The sequence below is a fragment of the Neomonachus schauinslandi genome, chromosome 4 (genome assembly GCF_002201575.2).
Source record: "Neomonachus schauinslandi chromosome 4, ASM220157v2, whole genome shotgun sequence".
Taxonomy (NCBI): domain Eukaryota; kingdom Metazoa; phylum Chordata; class Mammalia; order Carnivora; family Phocidae; genus Neomonachus; species Neomonachus schauinslandi.
The window spans coordinates 154,140,668-154,165,598 of NC_058406.1; the positions used below are offsets into that span (position 1 = coordinate 154,140,668).

General features: G+C 46.1%; 1 protein-coding gene across 1 annotated transcript in view; it reads left to right on the plus strand.

Moving 5' to 3' along the window:
• Window positions 1-24,931, plus strand: part of BAALC (BAALC binder of MAP3K1 and KLF4) — a 77,053-nt gene that overhangs the window by 45,051 nt on the left and 7,071 nt on the right. The window contains exon 2 of the mRNA XM_044914273.1: window positions 18,560-18,726. Coding sequence (XP_044770208.1) covers window positions 18,560-18,726 — 167 coding nt within the window. The remainder of the gene's footprint in view (window positions 1-18,559; window positions 18,727-24,931) is intronic.

Consider the following 24,931-nt stretch of genomic DNA (forward strand, 5'->3'; position numbering starts at 1 on the left):
GTTCCTGAAAAATGAATAGCCTCGCTGGGGAGAGAAAACCTGGGCACTTGGAACAAGCAAGGAATCAATGAGCCCTACTTGAGTGATATTGACTACAGATGCCTAGGTTGTGGAGCAAACACCGATCAGTGTTGCCCTCACCAGGTTGGAAAGGTGAAGGAGTGAGGAAGAACACTGCAGGTAGAGCGTCATCCGGAGCAGTAACACCAAAGTCGGCAGGAGTCTGGCACTTATGGGGCACAAAGGACACCAGCCTGCCTGGAGGATAAGGTATGTGATGAGAACCAAGGCAAGATAGTTACAGTGAGCCCATTCGATGGAGCACTTGAAAGCCGGGCAGAGGTGTTTGGATCTGATGCAGTGAGGAAGAAAGCCATGTTTGGGGAAGACTCATCTTCCTGTCATGATGTGGACATTCCAAACAGTGGAGAGAGACTGGAATCAAGGAGGCCAGCTGCGTGCTACTGCAGTGATCTGGAAGTGAGGTGCATTGGACCTTTCCAATGCGAGCATAGGTGGAGGGCAAAGAGCTCTATGGGAAGATGTGTAAAAGGAAGAAGTGACAGGGCTTAGTGTCAGACTTGATGATAGGGGATGAAGGAGAAGGGAAAGGAAATAACTCACATGTTTTAAGGCCAGAGGCTAGAAAATGGGTGGCGTGACTGATATAGAGGAGAGAGTCAAGGAGAACCAGATTGAAGGTAATAAGTTCAATTTGGACACATTGAGTCTAAAGTGACTTGAGGGACTTCCAAGTGGAAAAGTTAGACTGCAGCTGGTTCTGCAGGGCTGTCTACTTCTCTATCTGAATCTCTTCCTCTTTTCCGCCCGTCTCTTCAACACATCCTGTTCCCCATCCCATTGCTCGAGTTGAGGTCCTCCAGATAGTGTAGCAGTCCTGACCAATTTTCCTTCCTCCAGGCTCAGCCTCTTTAATCTGTCATCTTCCCCGTCTTTGAACTTCTTATCTTATTTTCATTATGCCCATAATTTCGTTTTCCAGATCACTAATTCAGTATTTATCTAGGAATAGTATAAATTGTTGGGAACTCCCTTTGCTTTTTTCTAAGAAAAGCAAGTAAAGGCTTTAGATTACTTTTGAATAACTTGTGAGTGTTGACCGTTGTTTTCTTCAGTATAATGTCATTCTAAGACTTGGACCATGAGGATGACTCGATTTAGAAGGACTGCACTGATTTCTGTTTCTGACTCTCCCACTAGATGTGAGGACTTGCGGGGCAAAGTATGCCTCTGTGAGTCAGCGGAGCCTGGTGACATGTCTGGTGCGTGTTGGGCATCAGCGGATACCGGGTAAGATGAACTGAAAGGAGCAGAGAGCTCGGTGTCCAATGTGAGCCACTCCAGTGAGGACAGGTGTCATTTCTGAGGAGCATATGAGAGAGCAGGGAATAAGATGTTTCGATAAGTGGCCATCTCAATGATGCACGAACCACCAGGTACTGGGTTTTTTCCCTGAACAGAAACTATGACACCATGTGGGTCAATAGTGGGGGGCCTGGGTAAGCCAGTCCCCGTACTGCATCTGTGGGATCCCTGTGTGAACCTGGGACTCGTGAACCTTTCCACAGGGCTGGCTACCCTCTCGTACATCCAGTTTGAATGGGAGTGCTGGAGAAAAATCAGTTTTGCTATTGTTTTACACCGAAGAAAAACTGCCTGAGAGGAAAATCCCTGGATGGAATTTTGATTTTTCTCAAGCTTCACATCCCCTGGTTCTAGTGTGCTAAACTAAGCAAAACTGTTTCAAAATGGATTCTGTGCATTTAGGGTGGGATCAGGTCACACAAACAGGTTGTTGTCTTTATAGATGATGTGGTCCAAACACCACTGGAAAAGCCACCTCCTCCTGTAAATATCAAAAATGGTAATATGATTTAAAGCGAAACCAACTGCACCTACTCCCAGAACCTTGCAGGAACTTGTCAAAAGGGGGAAGCTTGAACTTGACTTCTTAGGAGAAAAAAGTAAGCTTAAACCTGCTTTTATCTGGGGAAAGCTGCACAGACAGGAACTGGGGATTTAAGAGGCAGTTACTGCATTTCAGAAATAGAAAATCAGATTGGCCCATTTGGAGTTCTTAAATGTATGCTTCCTACAGAAAACCCACAGTATTTCTGTCTTATGTGGCTGCTACAGAAGAGATTTTTGGATATTACCAACTACTTAAACATTAACAGTGAGCTACGGGGCGCCTGTGTGGCTCAGATGGTTAAGCGTCTGCCTTCGGCTCGGGTCATGATCTCAGGGTCCTGGGATCGAGTCCCGCATCAGGCTCCCTGCTCCTTGGGAGCCTGCTTCTCCCTCTGCCTTTCTCTCTCGCTCTGTCTCTCATGAATAAAAAACAAACAAACAACAACAACAACAAAACAACAGTGAGCTACGTAGTGAGTAGGTTCTCAAGCTTAATCCTGTTCATTCTGGCTGTGTCCTTTCAAAATTGTTACCAAAATCCTTGTCATCTAGATTGTGGTTACAGATGATTATCCTAATTAAATTACTATTATTTTTCTCTTTCCCCCCTCTTTCTTTCTAAATACTCCATTGCACTTGTCAGATGCGTATTTTGGCAAAAGCTGTCTTTCTGAGGCAGCATAATTACCAGTCACAGCCTTCTGAGAGTGGTTTCCAACTTGGTGAGTGCAGCTGGGAAGATAATCGTCTCAAAAATGCATTCAGAGGGCTAGGGAAGCTCTGGAAGGAGGCAGATCCCCAAAGGCAAGGCTCTTCTTACTGGACTCCCTGCCTCCAGGCTTGAGCCCTTCGCATGGATCCCCCACACTGTCCCAAGGCTGCCCTTGCCCACAGGGCACCATCCAAACTCCTTAACGAGGTGCCGATGGCTACCCATGATTCGCCCTCTGCCTCTCTTTGACCTGCTTTGTACTTGGCCACCAGCAATACCCCTTGGACATCTCTCTTCCCCACCTCCCAAATATCACTGCCAAAGGGCAAAGATGGTGCCTATCCCCTTCACTGCCGCATCCCCAGCTCTAGAGCAGAGCCTGGCACATCGAAAAGGTGCAGGAAATGCACATGGCGGCACCACCCGCTCCCCAGTGGTCTGTTTTTCTCTGGCTCTGGAAGGAATTTTGATTTTTCTCAAGCTTCACATCCCCTGGTTCTAGTATGCTAAACTAAATCTAATGGAGTCTTCTCCATTGTTGTGTTAAAATCACTATTGAATCCCTTGAAATGCTTCAGGGATAACCTTGGGTTTCTGGCACCTTGTCTCTAAGGTTTCTTTTGTAATTAGAATAGCTAACAGCTTGGTCACCCTGCCTCAAGCTTTCACCTCTAAATAAAATCCATTGAACTGAAAAAAAAAAAAAAGAAAAAAGGAAAAGGGCACCTGGGTGGCTCAGTCAGTTAAGTGTCTGCCTTTGGCTCAGGTCATGATCCCGGGGTCCTGGGACTGAGCCCCACGTGGTCAGGCTCCCTGCTCCGCGGGAAGCCTGCTTCTCCCTCTCACACTCCCCCTGCTTGTGTTCCCTCTCTCTCTGTCAAATAAATAAATAAAATATTTTTAAAATATCAGCCATTTTCAGCCCAACTTGTCTGTCCTTCAAAGAAGGGGAGGCACAGTAGGGGTGTGAATAGTATGTTTTATCTTTTATCTCTGTCACGTGTGTTCCATATCAGCCCTCTGCTAACACACAGTGAACACACCCCAAGATAACAGCAATCTGTTCTGCAATCTGGGGCTCCCACTGCAGCTCAACCTTCTGTCCTCTTGACTGGCCTCCTGGGTGCCCCTTAGCTCTGGTCTCAGACCCTTTAGGGGTTGCTACACTCTGACCAGATCTGGGACAAAGTGGTCCATGTGACACGTTGCTCTTTGATGATACTCTCTTGTCGCTATGGTTTTCTGCATTCTTTTTCATCCACCCAGTGCCCTCCCTCGCTCTCCAGAAAGGATCTGAAATCAGCCTTTGCACCTCGCTGTGCCTGGGGGTGGGGAGTTGTGAAATCAAGCCCGACTGTGTGCCAGGCGCACCTGTTCTGTTCTTTGATCACCACTGTTTGATGCCAGCATCAGAATTCTCATTTTATATCCAAGGAAATTGAGGCTTAGTGAGGCTAAGTCATAGGGCAATGACAGAGATGGTAGATGGGAACAAGATGTCTTTCGAGTCACACAGATCTGAGTGTTGAGTCCTGGCTGCACTGTTGGCTGTTTGTTCCTCTTTGAGTTACTTGGCTTCTCTGAGGCAGTGAGTAAAATGGGAGTCATCATAGTGGAGAGTTTGACAAACAAACAATAAATGTTATTATTTTGTCACTTCAAGAAAGGTCACACGGCTCGCAAGGGGCAGAGCTGAGCTTTGAACCCAGGCCTGCCTGGCTCCAGAGGCAGTGCCTGCCCCACTCTAGCACATTCCTCCTGGGTGTACAGTCGCCAGGCATCAGTGATACATGTTGAATGAACATAGACTTAAGTCATTCAACTCACAGACTCGTAGGGCCCCAAGAGATTCAGTGTCAAAATAGAGTCAGGTTCAGGGCACTGGGTGGCTCAGTCGGTTGAGCGGCTGCCTTCGGCTCAGGTCATGATCCCAGGGTCCTGGGATCGCATCCTGCATCGGGCTCCCTGCTCGGTGGGGAATCTGCTTCTCCCTCTGCCACTCCTCCCTGCTTGTGTGTTCTCTCTCTCAAATAAATGAATAAAATCTTTTAAAGAAATAGAGTCAGGTTCAGAGAGATGGAATGAAGAAAAAAAGTAATTCAAATCTTGTGTCTCACAAAGAAAAGTATCACAAGGGAAGGAGTTTATTTTTTCAGCTTTACTGAGGTAAAGCTGACAAAATTGTAAGATATTTAAAGTGTTCGGGGCGCCTGGGTGGCTCAGTCAGTTAAGCATCTGCCTTCGGCTCAGGTCATGATCTCAGGGTCCTGGGATGGAGCCCCGCATCGGGCTCCCTGCTCGGCTGGGAGTCTGCTTCTCCCTCTGCCTCTGCTCCTCCCCACCCCCTCGTGCTCTCTCTCTCAAATTAATAAATAAAATGTTTAAAAAAAAAGATATTTAAAGTGTTCAATGTGACTTGAAATCCATTATAAAAGGATCCCACCATTGAATTAAGTAGCACATTCATCACCTCACATATTTACCTTTTGTCTGTGTGTGAGAGAGAACACTCAGGTTCTACTGTCTCAGCAAATTTTAGTGATTCAGTACAGTGTTATCTACTACAGTCACCACGTTATACATTAGATCCTCACACTAAGCACCTTACAGCTGAAAGGTTGTCCTGTACCAACTCTTCCTATTTCTCCCACTCCCAGCCCCTGGCAGCCACTTTTCTAATCTCTCTGAGTTCAGCTTTTTCTTTTATTTCCTTTTCTTTCTTTCTCTCTATCCTGTTTTTTTTTTTTTTTTTCCCCAGATTCCACGTAAAAGTGATACTACGCAGTATTTGTCTTTTTCTGTCTGGTTTGTTTCATTTAGCATAATGCCCTCCAATTTCATCCATGTTGTCACAAATGGCAGGAGTTTGGAAGGAGTTTACTTTTGATGCACAGCAAAACTTCTTGGAAATCTTCTGACTCGCAGACATTTTTTTTTTTTTTTAAACAAACCAGGCAGTGGCTCCTCTCTCCCCAAATCTCTCTCCTCTCTCCTTCTGCCCATACCACTCTTCTGCTTCCTATTCCTTCTCCACCTAAACCCTATTAAATAAATCAACTGAATGTCGCTCTTTTCTTTGACTTCCTTTCCACTGGGTTTTTTGTTTTGTTTTGTTTTGTTTTGTTTTGTTTACATGGATTCTTAAACCCAGAAGCAGCCGTGAGGTCATTCTAGCAAACAAGAAGCCTTCCTGCTCTGAAATGATTGGGAGAAGTGGACAGAGGTGAATTTAAGTTACCATGTCACTCTCCTGGAATTAACTCAATTTTAAAACTTAGTGCTAATTGCGGCGTAAAGGTTACCGTTCCCCCGGGGCAAGGAATTTCAAGCATCAGCAGAAAGGAGGGAACATTTTGGAGGTTTGGAGGGTCTTTCCTTTTCTACACAAAGTTGCCCCTGGAGATTTTCCATCCTGGAATCAGAGGCCCAAGGGTCAGGCCATCAGCATGTTTCCAGGGCCCCATCATCAAAGCTCCCCTTTCTAGCAGCGCTGCTGCCATCTGCAGAGAGAGGAAGGGACAGCCCAGTGTGACTCACCTCTCTGTACCGTCGCCAGCCCCCAGGCAGCATTGCCCAGCCTTGTTACCAACCCTTCTTGTTCCTCGGCTCAGGGTGCCCTTAGCCGAGATTGTCAGAGGACTGCTTTCACCAGAGGGCTGTGATGTTCACAATGAGCTGCCATCCCTTTGTTTGGCAGCACAAACCCCTAAAGTGAAAATGGAGTCTGGGGAGAGCTACAGTACTGTCTTTGTCTTTGTATTTAGCCCTGGATCCTGGAAAGACGCCGGCCTTGACTGGGGGCCCTTGGGAGCCACAGCAACCTGGAAAGGATGTGGGGAGAGTGGTCTGCGTCATAGGACAGGGCTGTCGGAGGCTGATTTCACTGTTTACGTGCACTTTCCTTCACTCCCTGATAATTGCACAGTAATCAGAACAGCAAGCATGGTTCACATTTGCACTCGCTTCCTTTGGAATTTCAGCCATTTGGTACAGGAGGGAGAAAACACTCAACATATAGAGGTCTGGAGGGCGGCTTCTCCTTGCGTCATGGTACTAGCGCTGGCATCCTCAGTGCTTCAGGACCGTTTCTTGAATGCCTCATATATGCCAAGCATGGTAATGAACAAGACAGGCATGGTCCTTGTCTTCATGGAGCAACCAGGCTAATGGGACAGGCGGGCATAGAACAAAAACTCCCAACTGGGCTGGCTGCTCCCAAGAAGTACAAGGTGCTATGGGACAGAACTAGGGGAACCCGACCTAGTGGGAGGAAGGAGTCTGGGAAGCCCCCTTGCCCTCTGCCTGCAAGGAAGTCATGTTTAAGTTGAGGCAGAGAACTAACCAGGCCAAAGGAGGAGCAATCTATTAGAAGGGACAGCGTGATAAAGGCAGTGAGGTGCCTTCGATGTCTAATGAGGCTGGAACATAGGGAACGGTCGGGAGAGCATAAACTCACGAAGCCAGGGGAGGCAAGAGTGCTCACATAGAGCCCTGCGGGACACGTGGGGATTTGGGACCTTTATCCCAAAGGCGTGGAGAAGTCAGTGAAGGGATGGGCTAGGATCTGATGCCTAGTCCTAAAAGATTGTTCTGGCTGTGCAGTGGAATCCCCAGGCCGTTATCCCTTTGTTCCGCAGCCTCTCTCGTCCCCTTGATTGGATCACCAAGTGTCTGCAACACTGTGGTTTTGTTTGCTTCCCTGGAATTCTTTTCCATCCCGGATCAAGTAGTCCTGATCCCACCTGGAGCAGAGATTGCCCCTGGCCAGCTGGCTGCACCCCTGAAACGGGAGATGTTGAGTGCAGAAAATGAGCCTTGGCAGTGGCTTCTGAGTGTTCGAGGACAAGTGATGAATGTGTAGTGGGTGACCCAGAGGGCTGCGCACCTGGCAGAACAATTTCAGGGTTCCAAGGGGTAGAAAATGCACCAAGGTAGTTTAATTAAATACACTCATCTTCTCCCTGTCTGTACTTCATTGCCACCCACTTGAATCTGTTGGCAAGTTACTTGAATTCTAAGTATTCTTCTTCTTCTTCTTTTTTTTTTTTTTGAAGATTTTATTTATTTATTTGACAGAGAGAGAGCACAAGCAGGGGGAGCTGCAGGCAGAGGGAGAGGGAGAAGCAGACTCGATCCCAGGACCCTAGAATCATGACCTGAGCTGAAGGCAGACGCTTAACTGCCTGAGCCATCCAGGCGCCCAGATTCTAAGTCTTTCTAAAGACCAGCTCCACCCTGAGGAGTAAGACCTTTGAGCTGTGGAATTATCTTTTAAACAACAAACAAAAAGTCTTTCATTTATTTTGATGATACCATAACACCTCTGTTATTGCCTAGCCTTGAAAAGGGAGAACATGATTCATTGTAGGTTTTCTTTTTTCTTTTTTTCTAGATGATGGGAGTAAACACAAATGCATTGAAAGCAAAGGTTTTAGAGTCTGACAGACCTGGGGTGGAAGCCTGGCTCTGGCCCCAGCTGTAGGACCTCAGGCAGAGTACTTAAGCTCCGTGAGCCTCAGTCTCCTCTTCTGGGAAAATAAGGGATTGTAAGACCTACTTATATGGTTGGTGTGACAGAGAAATAGAGTTGGGAACCAAATTCCAATGCCATGCTCTTAGCTACCAGTCCTTTTCAGGAGTCCTCCTGTCTTTAGATCCTCAGTTCTTAGCATGGGCTGGCACTCAATGGGAGCCCACAAATGTGAGTTTCATTTCATTTCTTTTATTATCTTCATGTCAACAATGCCCAGTCTTTCCATTGTGCAACAATGTGCAAGAATCTAAACATTGTGCAAGAATCCTCTCCTCTGTGGGGACTAACCATGCCTGATTTCAGTCATGTAAGTGATCCCCAGGTTCTAACCAACATCTGTAATTAGTTCCATCCACATTCACTGTTAGGATGCCCCAGTGAATTGTCTGACGGCCCTACAGAGAGTTAGACATCTCATCTCTTGATTTTAAAATGGTTGACCTTTCTTTGTAGAATGGACTAATAGCAACATGTTAAGCAACAGCTTGCGGGCTGTTCTTGTTCTTGTGTGTCGTTATATTTGATTACTATTTTTGATAGCGTATTTGATGATCAAATATAATCTAATAACTACAAGTTAAATAGCCAGATATTCTACGTGGGTCCAGAGCCACTACTAATGAGAAAAGGCAGAATATGACATAGCTCTATTTTTAAAAAATCATTTTTATTTCAGAAGTAATATATTTTAAAAGGAGACATGTTATAGATAAGGCCCCATTAACCACCCTCTGATCTTGGTTCCCTGCCTTTTCCTCAGAGACAAACATTGTTATCAGGTTGTTGGGTGTACACATACACACATATATACATACACATATATGTATACATATAAATACATATATATACATAAAGATATATACACACACGTGTGTATTGCTGTGCGAAAAAATATAATAACGTATATAAGTGTTTTTCCTACATAAAAGCTGTCATTTTTAATATATTTATCCTCTAGTTGCCTTACACTCATTATTATATATTGGACTTCTTTTTGTATAAATCTTTATACTTTTAAATTGTACAGAATTCTGTAGGATCGGTAAAGCACAGTTTACTTAGTAAATTGGCTCAGTAAACTGATTGGTCTGCTGGTTCCATTTTCCACTGTTTCAGTGGTATAAAGAGTGTCCTCAACAGGCCTCTTTGTGCAGTGATAAGAGCTTTTCCACAGTAGACACTGACGACTGGAATCGCTGACTCATGGTGGTGTGCACATTTTAAACTTGAATAGATTCTGCTAATTGTCCTCCAAAATTGTTTGATTTACACTCCCAGCAGCAACCTATGAGAGAACCCATGGACCCACACCCTTTCAACATTGAATATTATCAGACTTAACTTTTGCCATTCTGATAGGTAAGAAACAGTATTTTGTTTTTTGAATTTTGCACGGCTCTGTTTTTCAGTAATTTTTAAATAAACTGTGAGGTTTCCAATTAAGGGACAGAAGCATAAAGAATTCAGGTAGGCAAATGCTTTATATCCACTAATAGCAGCCCAGTGCTAGACAGGGTAGGCACTTATAGATGCTAGAGGATTGATTGATTGCTTTGGATCATTTTAAAATGTCAAGAATTAAAACAATACAATTGACTTAAATCTCCTAATTCTGATTGAGCCACATATACTTCTGTCTAATAAGGATGTCTTGCCTAATTTCTAACATCCACCTAGGAGGACGATTTAGTGCAGCTACAGCCAGCCTGGAAAGAGCCTGCTGAAAAAGCTAGTTGTACTAAACTCAGGAAGTGTCAAGGAGTAAAAAGAAAAACAACCACCAGGAAACAAGCTGCCACTTCCTTAAAGGGCTAACCATCCCCCAAAATGAACCAAGGAATAAAAGAAAACAGAGAGGAAAATTTTATTGGGTGACTCTTTCCTTAAAGAAAAATTTCACTAAGTAAAAGAGTGAAGGGCAGGCCATGAAGACTAGCATGGGGCCAGGCATCTTGTGAGCAGCATTAGGGTGCAACCCTGGAGTGTTTTTAAAACCCTAACTGATTAGATCTGCCATCTTTGTGGGAAGAAGCCAGGCCACAAGCCAGCACACCTTGTCTGCACACATAAGGAAGTGGGGTAGGAATGAAAGATCAAAGTAAGCCTCCCCATTCAAGCAGAAATGGGGCCATGATGGGCAGGGCCATGGCCAAGGATGGCAGCAGGCACTGGAGGGGCCTCCTGGGACTCCACCCTATTCCCAGGACTGCCTTCCCAGCCATGCTAAGGGCGCCACTTGTTGGGGATTGCCTGGGATTGCTCAGGTAGACAATTCTCTGGAGAGGCAATTTCAGCCTGAGTAAGAAGGTGGGATCCGGACTGGGTTTCATGGAAAAGGAAGGGAAAGTTAGATGCATGGATGGATATGATGCGTTGTCTTCTAAATGTTTGCCGCCTCGCCTCGCCCTCTACCTGTCACAGATAATTGTCAACACCAGTCCAAATTCTTGTCTTCTGTCTCCCTCCCACCCCCCGCCAATGGGAATTCAGCCTTTGCCATCCATCTCCCATTACCCTCTCCGGTGTGGACCTGGAGGGTTTAGTGCAGACTGGGAGAGGCAGGAAGAAAGGGAAAGTGGGTGGAGGGAAGATTTCGCTGAGAGACCGCCATCCTCCTGCACCATAAGCTCGGGTGTAACGCAGCACCCAGCAGAGTGCCTGGCACGTCGTAGGCACGGAACAAGTGTTTTTCAAATGACTGGCTAATTCTAAGACAGAGGATAAAAGAACAAATAAGTGATCACTTATGATGATGAGGAAGAAGCACGTGAAGGAGGGGATCAAAGCACGTGAAGGAGGGGATCGAAGGGAGAGAGGGAAAAGTAAGACTGACAGATTCTAACAGTATCAGCACGGAGAAGGAGAGTGAGATCTTGATCTTTCCTTTTGTCTGCCTCCCAGTTCATTAGCTTGTTTGTTGTCCTTGGGTGTCTCTGGGGAGAGAGGCATCCAGGCCCGCCTGAATTCAGTGCGGACAGACGGGACTCCCCTTGGTTCTCTTGGGATCCTTTCAGTTCAGCTGTTGCTCTCAGCAGGAGTCTTTTTTGCACGCTGCGGAATACCAGGGGGAAGCCATTTGCACCACCAATCCCCATGGCCAAGGGCAGATGTGATAGGCTGGCAACTCATCTCAGGGAACAGGGGCCCTCCGACACCCTCCTACCCAGGACCCATGGCCTTTGGCAACTGTTAGACTTGAATTGCCGTTATCCCTGTAGATGGACAAGTCCATCGGTCAGTCTCTCTCCCTGACCAGGAACAGCCCATTGCTGTTCAAAGCCAAAATGTGCTTCTTTCTTTTCTTTAGTCAATATAATGCGTTGCTGACATTTTTTTAAATTACAGCTTTATTGAGCTATAATTCACATACTATACAATTGACCTGCTTAAAGTGTACAATTAAATGGTTTTTAGTATATTCTCAGAGTTGTGAACAATCAATTTCAGAACATGTTCATCACCTTAAAAAGAAATCCTTTGTTAGTAGTCATTCCTTATTTCCCCCCCAACAACCCCAGCTCCAGGCAATCATTAATCTCTTTTTCTGTCTAGAGATTTACCTATTTCTGCACATTTCATATAAATGGAATGGTATACTATGTGACCTGTAACTGGCTTCTTTCACTTAGCATAATGTTTTCAAGGTTTATCAGTGTTGTAACATGTATCAGTACTTTGTTTTCTTTATTGCCAAATAATATTCTATTGTATGTGTATACCACATTTTATTTATCCATCTGTCATTGTTGGATATTAGGGGTGTTTCCATTTTGGGGCTACTATGAATAATGCTCTGTGAACACTTATGTACAAGTCTTTGTGTGGACGTGGGTTTTCATTTCATTTCATTTCATAGACATAGAGTGGAATTTCTGGGTCCTATGGTAACTCTATGTCTAACCTTTGGAGGAACTGCCAGACGATGTGTAAAGTGGCTGCACTGTTTTTCCAGCAGTGAATGAGGGTTCTGAATTCTACATATATTCGCCAGCACTTGTTATTATCTGCCTTTTTCTATTAAAGCCATTCTAGTGGGTGTGAAGTAGTATCTCATGGTTTTGATTTATATTTCCCCAATAGCTAGTGATGTTGAACATCTTTTCATGTGCTTATTGGCCATTTGCATTCTTGTTTGAAGAAATGTCTATTCATATCCTTTGCCTGTGTTTTCATTTGGTTAGTTGTCCCTTATCAGATATAAATTTGCAAAAATTTTCTCCTGTTTTGTGGATTGTCTTTTCACTTTCTTTATGATGTCCTTTGAGGCACAAAAGTTTTAAATTTTGGTGTCCAACCAAAATTTTGGTTGGGGGTTTGATGCCCAATTGCTATTGTTGTTTGTGGTTGTGGGATCATTTTTAAGAAACCATTGCCTAATCCAAGGTCATGAAGATTTATGCCTGTGTTTTCTTTTAAGTGTTTTATAGTTTTAGCAATTACATTTAGATTTTTTATCCATTTTGGGTTAACTTTTGTATATGGTATGAGATTAGGGGTCCAGTTTCATTATTTCAAATGTAGATATCCAGTTGCCCCATACACTAGTTGAAAAAACTCTCCCCCATCTCCCCCCCACCAAAAAAAAAAGAAGAAAAAACTCTTTCTCCATTGGCACCCTTGTTCAAAATCAATTGACAATAAATGTAAGGGTTGCTCACCACTTTTAAAGGACTTCCTGATATCAGCCTTACAAAAAGCCACATACCAGCTTCTTACACATAGTGTGTGCTCAGAAATTACTCATCACATTGAAGAAATGACAGCTACCTCTCCATTTTAGTTCATTTTGAAAAATAAGGAGACAAATTCTAAGTGGCTGGGTAGTTGCAGTTTATTTAATATATACCTCAGTTCAGGCAAAATTATCATCAGCCACGTGCTCAGGGCCTAAGCCCAGACGCTGATGAGCCAGAGTTTTCATCTGATGTGGCTTTAGGAGATTCTTCCCGAATAGACTGCTAGTGTCTTATACTTTGCTTTTCAGTCATCGAGGGTCTGACTTGCAGGTGGTTTCAATGACTTTGGACACTGAGATCACCTTCACCAAAGAAAGCCAGATGCTTGGGTTACAGAGGAGTTGCCCCTTGTCCTGCTCTCCACATGGCTTCCACTATCATTTTTTTTTTAAAAGATTTTCTTTATTTTTTTGACAGAGAGAGACATAGTCAGAGAGGGAACACAAGCAGGGGGAGTGGGAGAGGGAGAAGCAGGCCTCCCGCGGAGCAAGGAGCCCAATGCGGGACTCGATCCCAGGACCCCGGGATCACGACCTGAGCTGAAGGCAGACGCTTAACCGACTGAGCCACTCAGGCCCCCTCCACTATCATTTTTAATTTCTCTGTGCTGACCCCCTCCCAGCTCCATTTCCAAAATAGCAAGAAACTGGCAAGAAGTCATCGGTTGCAAGTTCTCAGCAAGCTTTGGACACAGCTGTTTCCTATCTTTTGGCAAAGTCGGTGATTTGGCTTGTCTTCTGGATGGAATGAAAATTTTGTGAAGGATGTCAAAAAAAGACATACCCCAGGGGCACACAGATGTCTCTCAATTTCCTACTACAGAGTTCACTGTGGAAAGAAATATAGTTGGGCATTTTGCATGTAACCCTCAAAACTAGCATGAGCATCAGTTTCCATGTCAGGAGCCTAAAAGTGCAGTTTTTAGAATTCCATGTCTCAGAATCACTGGAAGTGGGTAGGGGTGGAGGGAACTTGTTAAACTGCATACTCCTGGGCCCCTACTGAATCAGAAGTTCTGGGGGTTGGACACAGGGATCTGCATTTTATCGGACACCCCAGGTGGGTCTCATGCCCACTAAAATTTGAGAACTGCCTACTTCGGATTTTTCTTTGAAGGATATGTGAATACTTGCTAAGACCGCAAGCTTTGGAAACATACAGAACCTGCATTAAACTTGTTTCTTCTGCTGTAAAATAAGAGTCACTCTTCCATCTTTCAGACTTGAGAGGGCTGGCATGGAGTAGAATTGCAGGTGCAGCTTAGGGTCTAGTACAGTGCAGCTTTCACAACAATGTCCCCCTGCCTGGGGCACTTGGCACCCAGAAGGGTTGTCAGATAAAATTCAGGAATTTCAGAAAAACAACAATATTTTTTTTAATACAAACGTGGCAGCAATGCTGAGGCCAGTTTCCAGGGTGTAGGGCTTGTGAGACCAAGCCCTATGGAGGGATTTGGGACATTGTGCTTGAATAGATAACCTCTGTGACTCAACATCCAACCCTCCCAGAAAGTCTAAGAGCCTCCCAGAGCATTCAAAAGAATTGCTTTTCTACTTTAATTCCCTAGAGTCAATTTCTGTTGCTTGTAGCTGAGAACCCTGACCGATGCAGCATCTATAACTTCCTACTCAACAACTTGCCATCTGTCCTCTGTTCCTACCACTCTGAGCCCTCCCAGAAGTCACCAGGAGCCTCCTAATTGCACGGTCTCTCCAGCTTTTCTTGGTTCTGTACATTTTTTTGGTGGAGGAGTGTATAGAGGACACAGTGCACCCATGGCGACCCTGCGGGGAGGCAGCTAGGGGAACAAAGACCTGACCTCAGTACGCTACTCTAGACCCCTCTGCTCAGGAGCTAGTGGTACCCATTGGCAAACCCAAACAGAAACCAGTGGACGGGGGAGCCTGTTGACATGGTTTCTTCAGGTCAGTGTCCTGGGACATAGAACAGGGTAGGGAGGAGGGGAAAGTGAGTGTGGAGGAACAGAAGGAATATATCCGGCATGCAGGCTATATACGCTGTCCTAGGTGGACGTGTGTTCTTTGGATCACTGCTTCCTCAGCTGCGCTGGGGCTGTGGCCTTACCAGCTCTGTCTAGTCAGCCAAGCCTCCCTCTCTTTGTACATCAAACACGCTGTGCTTCTGATGCGTGCCTCATGGCAAGTAATTTCTCAACACTCTGGGAAAGGATTTTGTTTGTTTTCCTTAAGTTTGATTAAAAGCAAACGCAGGCTAACACTCCAAAAGAAAGATAGGCAAATGACTTGACAGTTTTAAAAAAGCCCCACGCAATTAGCCAATAGGCACATAAATAATATAGTATCTCTAGTAAATCAAGAAGTGTAAATCCAAGCAGCGAGATACTTTATTTTGCCTCTTAAATTTGGCAAAGATGAGAAGCAAAAAAGAAAATATTCAGGGTTTGTGCAGGTTTGGGGAATATTGCCATTTCATATACTGTTGGCAGAGGGCAGTAGGGTAATTGGAGATTTAGAGAGGTAAATCTGGCAAAGTATTACAAAAGACTTTACAATGTGCCTATCCTTTGAAATCTTGAAGTCATTGTTCCATATTTTCTTACATCCATTGGTTGTTGATAAAAAGTCTAATGTCGGTCTCATTCCGCTTTTTGTTTTTGTTTTTGTTTTCCTCTTCTGAAGCTTTTCTTGTTATTGACAGGGTTTGAATTTTCACTAAGCTCTATCTAGGTTGGCTTTTCTTTTCACTGGTCTTGTCAAGTTTTTGGTAGGCTATTTCAATTTGGGGTTTCACATCTTTCTTCATTCAGTTCTGAGAAATACTATTATTTCTGTGAATAACACTTTCCTTCATTTTTCTCTACTCTCTCCTTCTGGAACCAATCTTCCATTGAGGTTGTAATGTCTGGATTTTGATCCTGTGTTCCCAACGTGTTTTTCATACCTTCACTTGCTCCTTCCAGGAGAATCCCTAGGGCAGCTCATTCACTTGCTCTTTATGTTTGTCCTGCTATTCAGCTTCTCTACTGAGTTTTTAAAAATTCATTTCAACAGTTAAAATTATTATTTCAAATATCTTTAGTCACTCATGTCCTTGTTTTGTGCTTTCCTTATCTTCCCTCATTTTTCTGGGCAGATTAACTACACTTATTTAAGATTTTCTGCTACATACCTTATTAGCTACATTTCCTAGGGTCTCCACCGTAAAGTTTGCTGTCTCTCTTCTATGGTATTGGCCTTCTCCAAATGTTTGTTTATTCTTGTTTTGTGCTAATTTCTGTAACTGAAATTTCATGTAGAACGTCAGCTGCACCTACTTCTTTTAAGAAGCCCACTTGGAAGGCAGGGATGGAAACTATTGGCCTAACTCTTGGCACTATTTCCAGAGTCAGCCCTCATGGTGTGGATTTTCTCTTTCTCTTTCTCTCAGGGGTCACCAGCCCTTGAGAGTACTGCTCTTCTCCCTGCGGCAGGCCCCTCTCTGTGCTGTTTCTACTTACAACAGTTCTGACACCAAATGTGTGGGATTTTTTTCCCACCAAATCAACCAGTTCTCCAACTCTCCGGATACTGACTAGGTGTCCTACAATTCAGCTCAATTCTGACACCAACTACCTGGAGTCAGCACAGCCCCCACAGGTGAAGGGCTCAGTCCCACAAGACTGTCCCCCACTTCAGATGCCAGTCCTAAGTCCTAGGTCACCACCTGTACGTGTGACCAGTCAGCTGTAAGTTGGAGTTCTTATATCCCCTCCTCAGGTTCAATAATTTGCTAGCATGGCTCACAGAACTCAGGGACACTTTACTTATGTTTGCCAGTTTATTGTAAAGGATATTGTAAAGGATACAAATGAACAGCCAGGTGAAGAGGTACATAGGGCGTGGTCTAGAAGATTCGTAAGTGCATTCTGTTCCTGTGGAGTTGGGGTTTGTCACCCTCTTGGCCCATGGATGCTTTTACCAACCTGGATGCTCCCCCAATATTGTTATTTAAGGGTTTTTTTAATTGGAAGTTTCATCATGTAGGCATAATCAAATGACTCAATTTCCAGCCCCATCCTCCTCCCCAGAGTTTGGGAGGTGGGGCTGAAAGTTCCAAGTTCTTAGTCAAGATTAGGTTTTTCTGGCAACCGGCCCCTATCCTGAAGCTATCAAGGGGACCTCCAAGAGTTGCCTCATTAGAATAAATGGCGCCCCTGTCTCTCCTGTCACTCACAAAATTCCAAGGAATTTAGGAGCTCTGTGTCATGAACTGGAGCAAAGACCAAATGTTATAACAAAAGATGCTCCTATCACCCTATCACTCAGGTAATTACCAGGGTTTTTGGAGATCTGTGCCAGGAACTGGGGGGAAAGACCACATATGTATTTCTTGTTCTGTCACAACATCCCACCTCACAGACCGCTCTGTGACTGCTGACTGGCCTCAGCTGCTGGAGGAGTAGAATGACCAGTCCACCTGGTTGCCCTTGGCCTCCCTGTGGCTGCTGCAGAGCTTCTGCCCGCTTCTGGTCTCCCACCTGCTCGTCCCCCTCATGCTTCCTGGGCCGCCTTTGCTCTGTTCAGTCAGGTACTCTTCAACCAAGTATTCCTTGATGTAGCCCTCTTGCTTTTCAGTGAGGCTATTTATTTAAACCCCATTCTATCATTTCTTGGCATTTGTTATGGAAGGAACATATGCTGAGTCCAACACCTGCAGGTGGAATGGTGTAAAAAACTGTATAACCTTCGAACCAGTAACTCCACTTACAGGAATTTATCCTAAGGAGGTAATTAAGAATAAAGTTTTAAGGGGCACCTGGGTGGCTCAGTCCATTGACATCAAACTCTTGATTTCAGCTCAGGTGGTGATCTCATGGGTCTTGAGATCAAGCCCCACATCAAGCTTTAAGCTCATTGGGGAGTCTGCTTGAGATTCTCTCTCTCCCTCTCGCCCTGCCCCTTCTCCTGCTCCCTCTCTCCCTCTCAAATAAATAAATCAATCTTAAAAAAAAAAAGGAGAAGAAGAAAGCTTAAAGCCTAAGGAGTTTCAACCACAGTGACATTTATTGTGAAAACAAATAACCAGCTAGAGGGGATTAGTTGGCTGGCTGGCTCAGTCGGTAGAGCATCCAACTCCTTGATCTTGGGGTCATGAGTTCAAGCCCCACATTGGGCATAGAGCTTACTTAAAAAAAATTAAAAATAAGTAAATGGTGACACATCTGTACAATGGCAAACTTATTGTGTGAAAACTAACAAGGCAGAATATTGAATTGCATGGAAAAATGTCAAGTTTCAGGTTACAAAATTATTTTAAAGTCTCATTTTTGTTAAAAAAAAAATACACACAAAGGGGCACCTGGGTGGCTCAGTCAGTTAAGCATCTGACTCTTGATCGTAGGGTCATGAGTTCAAGCCCCACATCAGGCTCCACACTGGGTGTGGAGCCTATACATACATATATATATATATATATATATATATATATATATATATACACACACACATATATATATATGTATATTTAAACCCCCCCCCCACATGTTCTTTTAGGAAAGGGTAATTCCGCATGGTGGGATTGTGGTGACTTATTTCTTTGTGGCTTTTCCCCCCACACGCTTGGGGATTGTTTGCAGCAACTGTCATGTGCAAGACTCCCGTGCCATCCTCTGCTTCTTTCCCCAAGGTGTGCTGGAAGATGGACTCTCCTCCACTGGTGTGCCCCGATCTATAGCCCCAGGTGGAATCTCCAACCCAGACAAGAAGATGAGCTGTGGGACCCAGTGCCCGAATCCCCAGAGCCTCAGCTCAGGCCCTCTGACCCAGAAACAGAATGGCCTTCGGACCACGGAGGTAGGTCACAGCCACATAAGCCACTTGGTTCTGGAGAAACGGGGAGAAGCTTGCTTCAGAATAGGGCCACGCTGAGATGGTGCCCAGGAAAGGAGCAGTGACGGCTCCCCATGCCAATGGAGAGTCTTCTACTCCACCCATGGGAAAACTGTTGCAAAGGCAGGACCCCACCCTATTCCCATCCCTGCCTCGAGGGTTGCCATGTTTTGTTGAATCAGCAGAGATGGGCCCTTGCTGTCTGCACTCTAAAGGAAGCGTGTGTTTGCTTAAATACAGCTTTGTTCGAGGATCCCTTCAGCACAGCTCTCACCATCTTGATACTGAGGATGGTACTGGGCACAGAAACCAGTTTGGGGCCAGGCAGTGGGCAGGGAAGGAGAGAGAGAAGACAGGTGTGGTAGGAGACAGGCCAGGCGTTTTTACCTCACACCCTCCCCCGAGGCAGGCAGTGGGAGCATCCCCACGGTGGTGGGGGCGGGGGGCTATCATTGCAGAATGTGGTGGCAGCATCACCCTCAGACTGTTAGTGTTGAAGAAGAGGCAGGGCTGTGGCATCACAGAGCCGGGGGGCCTCCTTTGGAGTCTTTCCTTTCTCCCAGAGCTGTTGTGGGGAAGTGCTCCCCCTGATGGCCCTAGTTCCTCCCACGGGAAAGACTGCCCTTAGTAGGCCCACCAGGGGTTGGCCTCCTCCCTCTTCCTTCCTCTCCCACCTCCTCATCTGCCCCTGCCCCACCCTCCTCAAAGTCCACTGCTTACCTGATGCTGATTTTCCAAACCTATCCCCCCGCCCCCGCTCTCCCCTGTCAAAATTTACTGGTCCTGTCCCCTCAGGCCAGGGCCACCTGTTTCCTGATTCTACAACTGGTTCTTTAATGATGGAATTCTTGCTCAGTTGAGTGAGTTACCTCCCTAACCCTTGGTTAGAAAACCTGTTGCCAATTCAGCTTTAATGCTTGTTAACTAAGTGGCCTGGCAGGAACCACTTAATCTTTCAGAATCTCAGGTTCCTTATCCACACAATGGAAATAATAGCACAATGAGAGAACAGATGGGCCTGCTCTGTGTAAACTGAGAAGTGTTGTAAGACAGGCAGTAGGGATTAGCAGCGGATGGTTAGGCACACAGCACCCCACAGGATGGAATGAAGCACTGGTGGTAGCTCTTTAGACTCAGAAGAAAGACATGGAGGGGAGGGGATAGACTTGAACTTGAGGGTGGCCCTCTGAGGGTCCTGGATCACCTACTCGGCCTGTGCATGAGCTGGCCTTCTAGAGACGTAAGCATCATTGCCTGCCCCCCAAGGGTAGGCCCCACAGAACTATGCTCAAAAGCTGGGTGACTGCTTTAGCGCAGGCCTGACATTTGTTCCGGAGCCTCCTTCCCACGCATGTGCCCTCACCCTTTGAGTCAGGCTGGGTCCTGGTGGGCAGGAAGCAGCTTTGCCTGGTGTGTGGCATGATCCATACACTGGCTTCCTGCCCCCCCCCCCCAGCATTCAGCCCTTTAAAATTGTGCTCCGCAATTTACAAAGTGCTTTTAGGTCTGCTGGGGCATTAAATTCTCCCAAGAGCGCTGTAAAGTAAGCATCATCCCCAATTTATAGAAAAGGAAACCGATTCATTTGACTTATGACATGAGTTGTTCATGTAAGTGCTGGAGGTGGGTGCCAGTGACTTGAACTTGAAACAGGCCGCTATTATAAAGATGGAGCATACAGATGTGAATGGACTCTTTACTGAAGAATAAGGTATTGGTCCTTTATGGCCACAGTGATGCTGCATACCAAAGCACACCAGGTTCAGTGGCTTCGAACAGTCATCTTTGGTTTTTCCCCTCACAATCAGTTGCAAGTTGAGTGGCTAGGCCTGACTTTCGACACCAGGCTCCACGTGTAGTTCCACCTGTTCCGTGTATATTATTTTGGGAATCGGGCCAGAAAAGCAGCATCTCTGAGGCATGTCTACATGCCTTCTCATGACTACAGTAGAGACCCAAGAGGGCAAACCCAAACTATCCGAACCCATTTCATGTCTCTGCTCGTATCCTGCCTGCCAACCTCCTCTTGGCCCAAGCAGGTCACATGGACAAGCCCAACATCAAGAGGGCAAGGAAGTACACACTGTCCCCAATGGAGAGACAGCAAAGGATTAAGGGCAATCATGCTATCTACCACATGGAACGTACATTCAGAAAAACGCCCACATCGGTCGTAAGTGCAATGAATCTTTATAAGGCGACACACCCATGTAACCATCATCCATGTGAAGACACAGAACATTCTCCGTACCCCAGAAATCTCCCTTGTGCCCCTCACCGTGGTGACTGGGATGTGCCAGTCACTGTCCACCTCTGCAGCCTAACCACTCTTCTGACAGCTAGCTAGATTCTAGGTCAGTTGTGTTTATTTTTTAGACGTTTGTAAATGGAACCATATGGTATGTGCTCTTTTGTGCCTGGCTTCTTTTGTTCAACATGGGGCTGGTGAGACTCATCTGTGCTGTTGTGAGTTGTAAAGATTTGCTCATTTTCATTGTTATGTGTATCCCCTTATGTGAACGTAACCATTCTATTGAAGGACACTTGGGTTGTTTCTGGTCTGGGGCTACTGTGAACAATACAGCTGTTAACCTTTGTGTGCATGCCTGCTGGTGGACATTCATTTCTTTTCCGTATATTCCTAGAAGTAGAATTGCTGGTTCATAGGATGGGGATATATTCGACTTCTATAGATACTGACAAGTAGTTTTCCACGCTAACCAGCTTTACACGCTAACGAGCCGTGGATGAATTCCAGTTATGGAACATAAGAATTTAAAGCCAGGAAGTTGGGGCCCCTGGGTGGCTCAATTGCTTAAGGGACGGACTCTTGATTTTGGCTCAGGTCATGATCTCAGAGTCCTGGGATAGAGCCCCACGTCAGGCTCCGCACTCATCAGGGAGTCTGCTTGTCTCTCTCCTTCTGCTCCTCCCTTGCTCGCTCTCTCTCAAATAAATAAATAGATAAATAAATAAAATCTTTTAACAAATACATAAATAAAGCCAGTAAGTTGTGCTTAGTCTTCCTTAGGCCCATGACAGCAGCCTTGCAGGCAGGCATAGGGCACTAAGCACTTTGTTCTATTATCTCACCCAATCCTCACAATGACTGTAAAATGTTGATATTGTCACCAGAAAACGGAAACTCAGAGATGGCCGAGGGAAGCAGCCCTCGCACCACACACACACACACACACACACACACACACACACACACACACGGTGGGGCCCCCCCGGAGGCGGGGGGGTGTGAGGAGCTAGCCCACCTGACCAGCACATCCCCGGGAGCAGGTGGTACCCGCTGATAGGCCATCCATGCAGGTTGTTTTCACAACCCAGGGAGCAATGGCTGTGGTGTAGCCACTTGCCAAACAGGATCAGGGAGCAGCGGGCTTCGGTTCCGAGTGTTCAGACAGTTGCTCAAGTGCATCAGTGGTCTTTGTGTCCTGGGATCTCACCAGCCGCCAGACGTCTTGCGCCCCCCCAAAAGCCATGGCAGAGGTTCTTCTACCCACAGTGGCGGTTTACAAGCCAAGCTTACCTCTGATTGAAGCTCCTGTCAGCAGCACTATCTCGTCCCAACATAGCTCTCAGCGGTGAATCTGCTCAAGGCAAATCATTTTCTTCCTAAACCCTCCAGGGCCTTTGACATACCTCTTCCTCGCTGCTCCCCTATACTCTGGGCCAAAGTGACTGCTCAGGCAGTATCCACTCGCCTCTTCTCTCTTCCTCTCCCCTCCAAGATGACCTATTACCATTTCACCGTGTTCCCCTGTATGGCATCCGGCCACCGGGCTGATGGCTTTGGGCACTTTCTAAGAGCTTTCTTTCTCCAGAAGAACCTATTCATGAAGCATGCATCTTTATGCACCTGCCTACATTCCGATGTAGAAAACAAGTCTGCGTGTTAGAGGCAATCCTTGCGAGGCCTGGAAAAGTTCTGCTCGGTTCCTATAAGCACTCCTTGGATTCATTCGTGTCATGTTCTTCCATGGAGGGCCATCGAGGTGCCAGGCACTGTTCTGATGCCAGGGACCCAGGGGTGGAAAAGGAACACGTGTCCTGTGCTCTGAAGCGACTGCCAATTTTAATGGGGGTGAGGCTGGGGGGGGTCAGATACTACAGAATACATGAACAAGGGCTTCACCGATTTGAAGCAGTGCTGTTTATTTCAAGGAAATAAAAGGCCATTAATAGGGGATGGCAACTCCTCCCATTAAGGTAGACACCTCCGCACAGGTCGCACTGCTTTCTGGAGGGCGCTGGGGACAGCTAGCGGGGCTAATGGCTGTGGGTAGCAGCATCTCCTGCTCTGAGCCCCTCGCCACTTCATGTCCCAGCAGACAGACCAAAGCTTCCTTCTTGCAATCCCCTCGGCCCCTGTCTCCCGCCTGGTGTGAAGAGGTGCTAACTAGCGAGAGGAATGTGATGGTAAGGATATTCGGCAAGTTGGAACTGTCTCGGTGGAGAGCTCTTTCTCTTTCTCTACTGTGTCTTGATTCCCTCCAGTCCCTCGGGACCTTCCTGACGTCTCAGCGTCTGAGAAATCCTTGACTGGGTCTCCTTCCCCCAGCCTCTTCCCTGAGCTTGACAAAAACCCAGGAGCAAGTCCTGTATCTGCTCTTCTGTCCTGCTAATTAATTGTTCAGGAAACTCTGGGCTGCCTCCAAATATTTGCTCTCCAGGCTGAATGTGCCGTTTCCTCAGCCTTAGGACTCCTGTTTTTCTCCCCCAGAACTATCTCCTCAGGTATTCAGCTAAGGTAGAAATGTATGTGTGGATACAGCTCTGAGCAGACGAAACTTGAGTGTGTGGCTGGCCTCCCAATGAGCCCGCATGTCTTCAGAAGCTGCATCATTGTGAGTTACTTTATTATTCTTGACAAAGTGGCCAGACCGTGCCAAAGAACTCCACCGATGTCCTGACTGGTTCTCAGCAGAGGAGCTTCCTCCTTCTGCTCCTGCCCCCTCCCCCGCCCCAACCCAATGTCTGACCGGTGGCCAGGCTCAGTCCAGTCCAGGAAAGATGGACTTCAGCCAGAAATGGCTGTGGCCAAAGAGGGAGGCCTGCTCCAGAAAGGAGGATGGGATAAGCCCAGAATTTCTCCGGGGTGGTGGTAATAGGAGATATATGAGAAGTGTTTGGAAAGTAAATATGAGTTTCTCCTTGCAAAACAAAAACATGCCATTAATAGGAGGGAGAGGGGCGCCTGGGTGGCTCAGTTGGTTAAGCGACTGCCTTCGGCTCAGGTCATGATCCTGGAGTCCTGGGATTGAGTCCCATATCGGGCTCCCTGCTCAGCGGGGAGTCTGCTTCTCCCTCTGACCCTCCTCCCTCTCATGCTCTCTGTCTCTCATTCTCTCTCTCTCTCAAATAAATAAATAAAATCTTTAAAAAAAAAAAAAAAAAGGAGGGAGAGAACAAAAGAAACCATTGAGGAAAACCAGAGAGGGAGACCTGTCAGAAGGACACTTTGATACACATTTTTGTTTGAGCCTGGGAAAGGAGGGAATTTAGCAGTATAGGGATGTGGAGGGGTGTGTGTGTGTATGTGTGTGTGGTGATTTCCCTCCATATTTGCAGCTATCTATCTGCTGGCTGCCACCTTATATACATGAAGAATTGCAAGACTCACTATTCATCTAAGGGTCTGTAGAAACACCAATCCTACTGGAAGACTCTCAGGGCAGAGACCTCCTTATTCATTATTCCCTTGCCCCCTGAGCCTACTTCAGGGTTATGAATCTAGTATGTACTCACTAACTCCTTGGGACCTTCCTGACATCTCAGCATCTGAGAAATCCTTGACTGGGCCTCCTTGATTGAATGAGGCTGGCCTAGAACTTCACTAGGATTAGAAAGTTTTCCCACAGCACCACCCCTACCCGGCGCCACCATCGTATGATTGATGACTGTACTGTGGGATCCCCAGTACTTTTCTCAAGCAGATTCTGCTGCCTTCCTAGTGTTTGATCTACCTGAGGTTCAAGTTGAAAAGCAAAAACTCCTTTTGGCACTTGCTACCAGATAGATCTAAACCCCTATGCTGAGTAGCCTAAGTGAGTACCATGCATGAGGCTGTGGTCAGCACAGGATTTGCTCCAGGCTTGGGGGGTTCTGGAGAGTTTTGCCTGAGGCGTAACCTGACCCCTGCCTTTGGAGCCTAGCA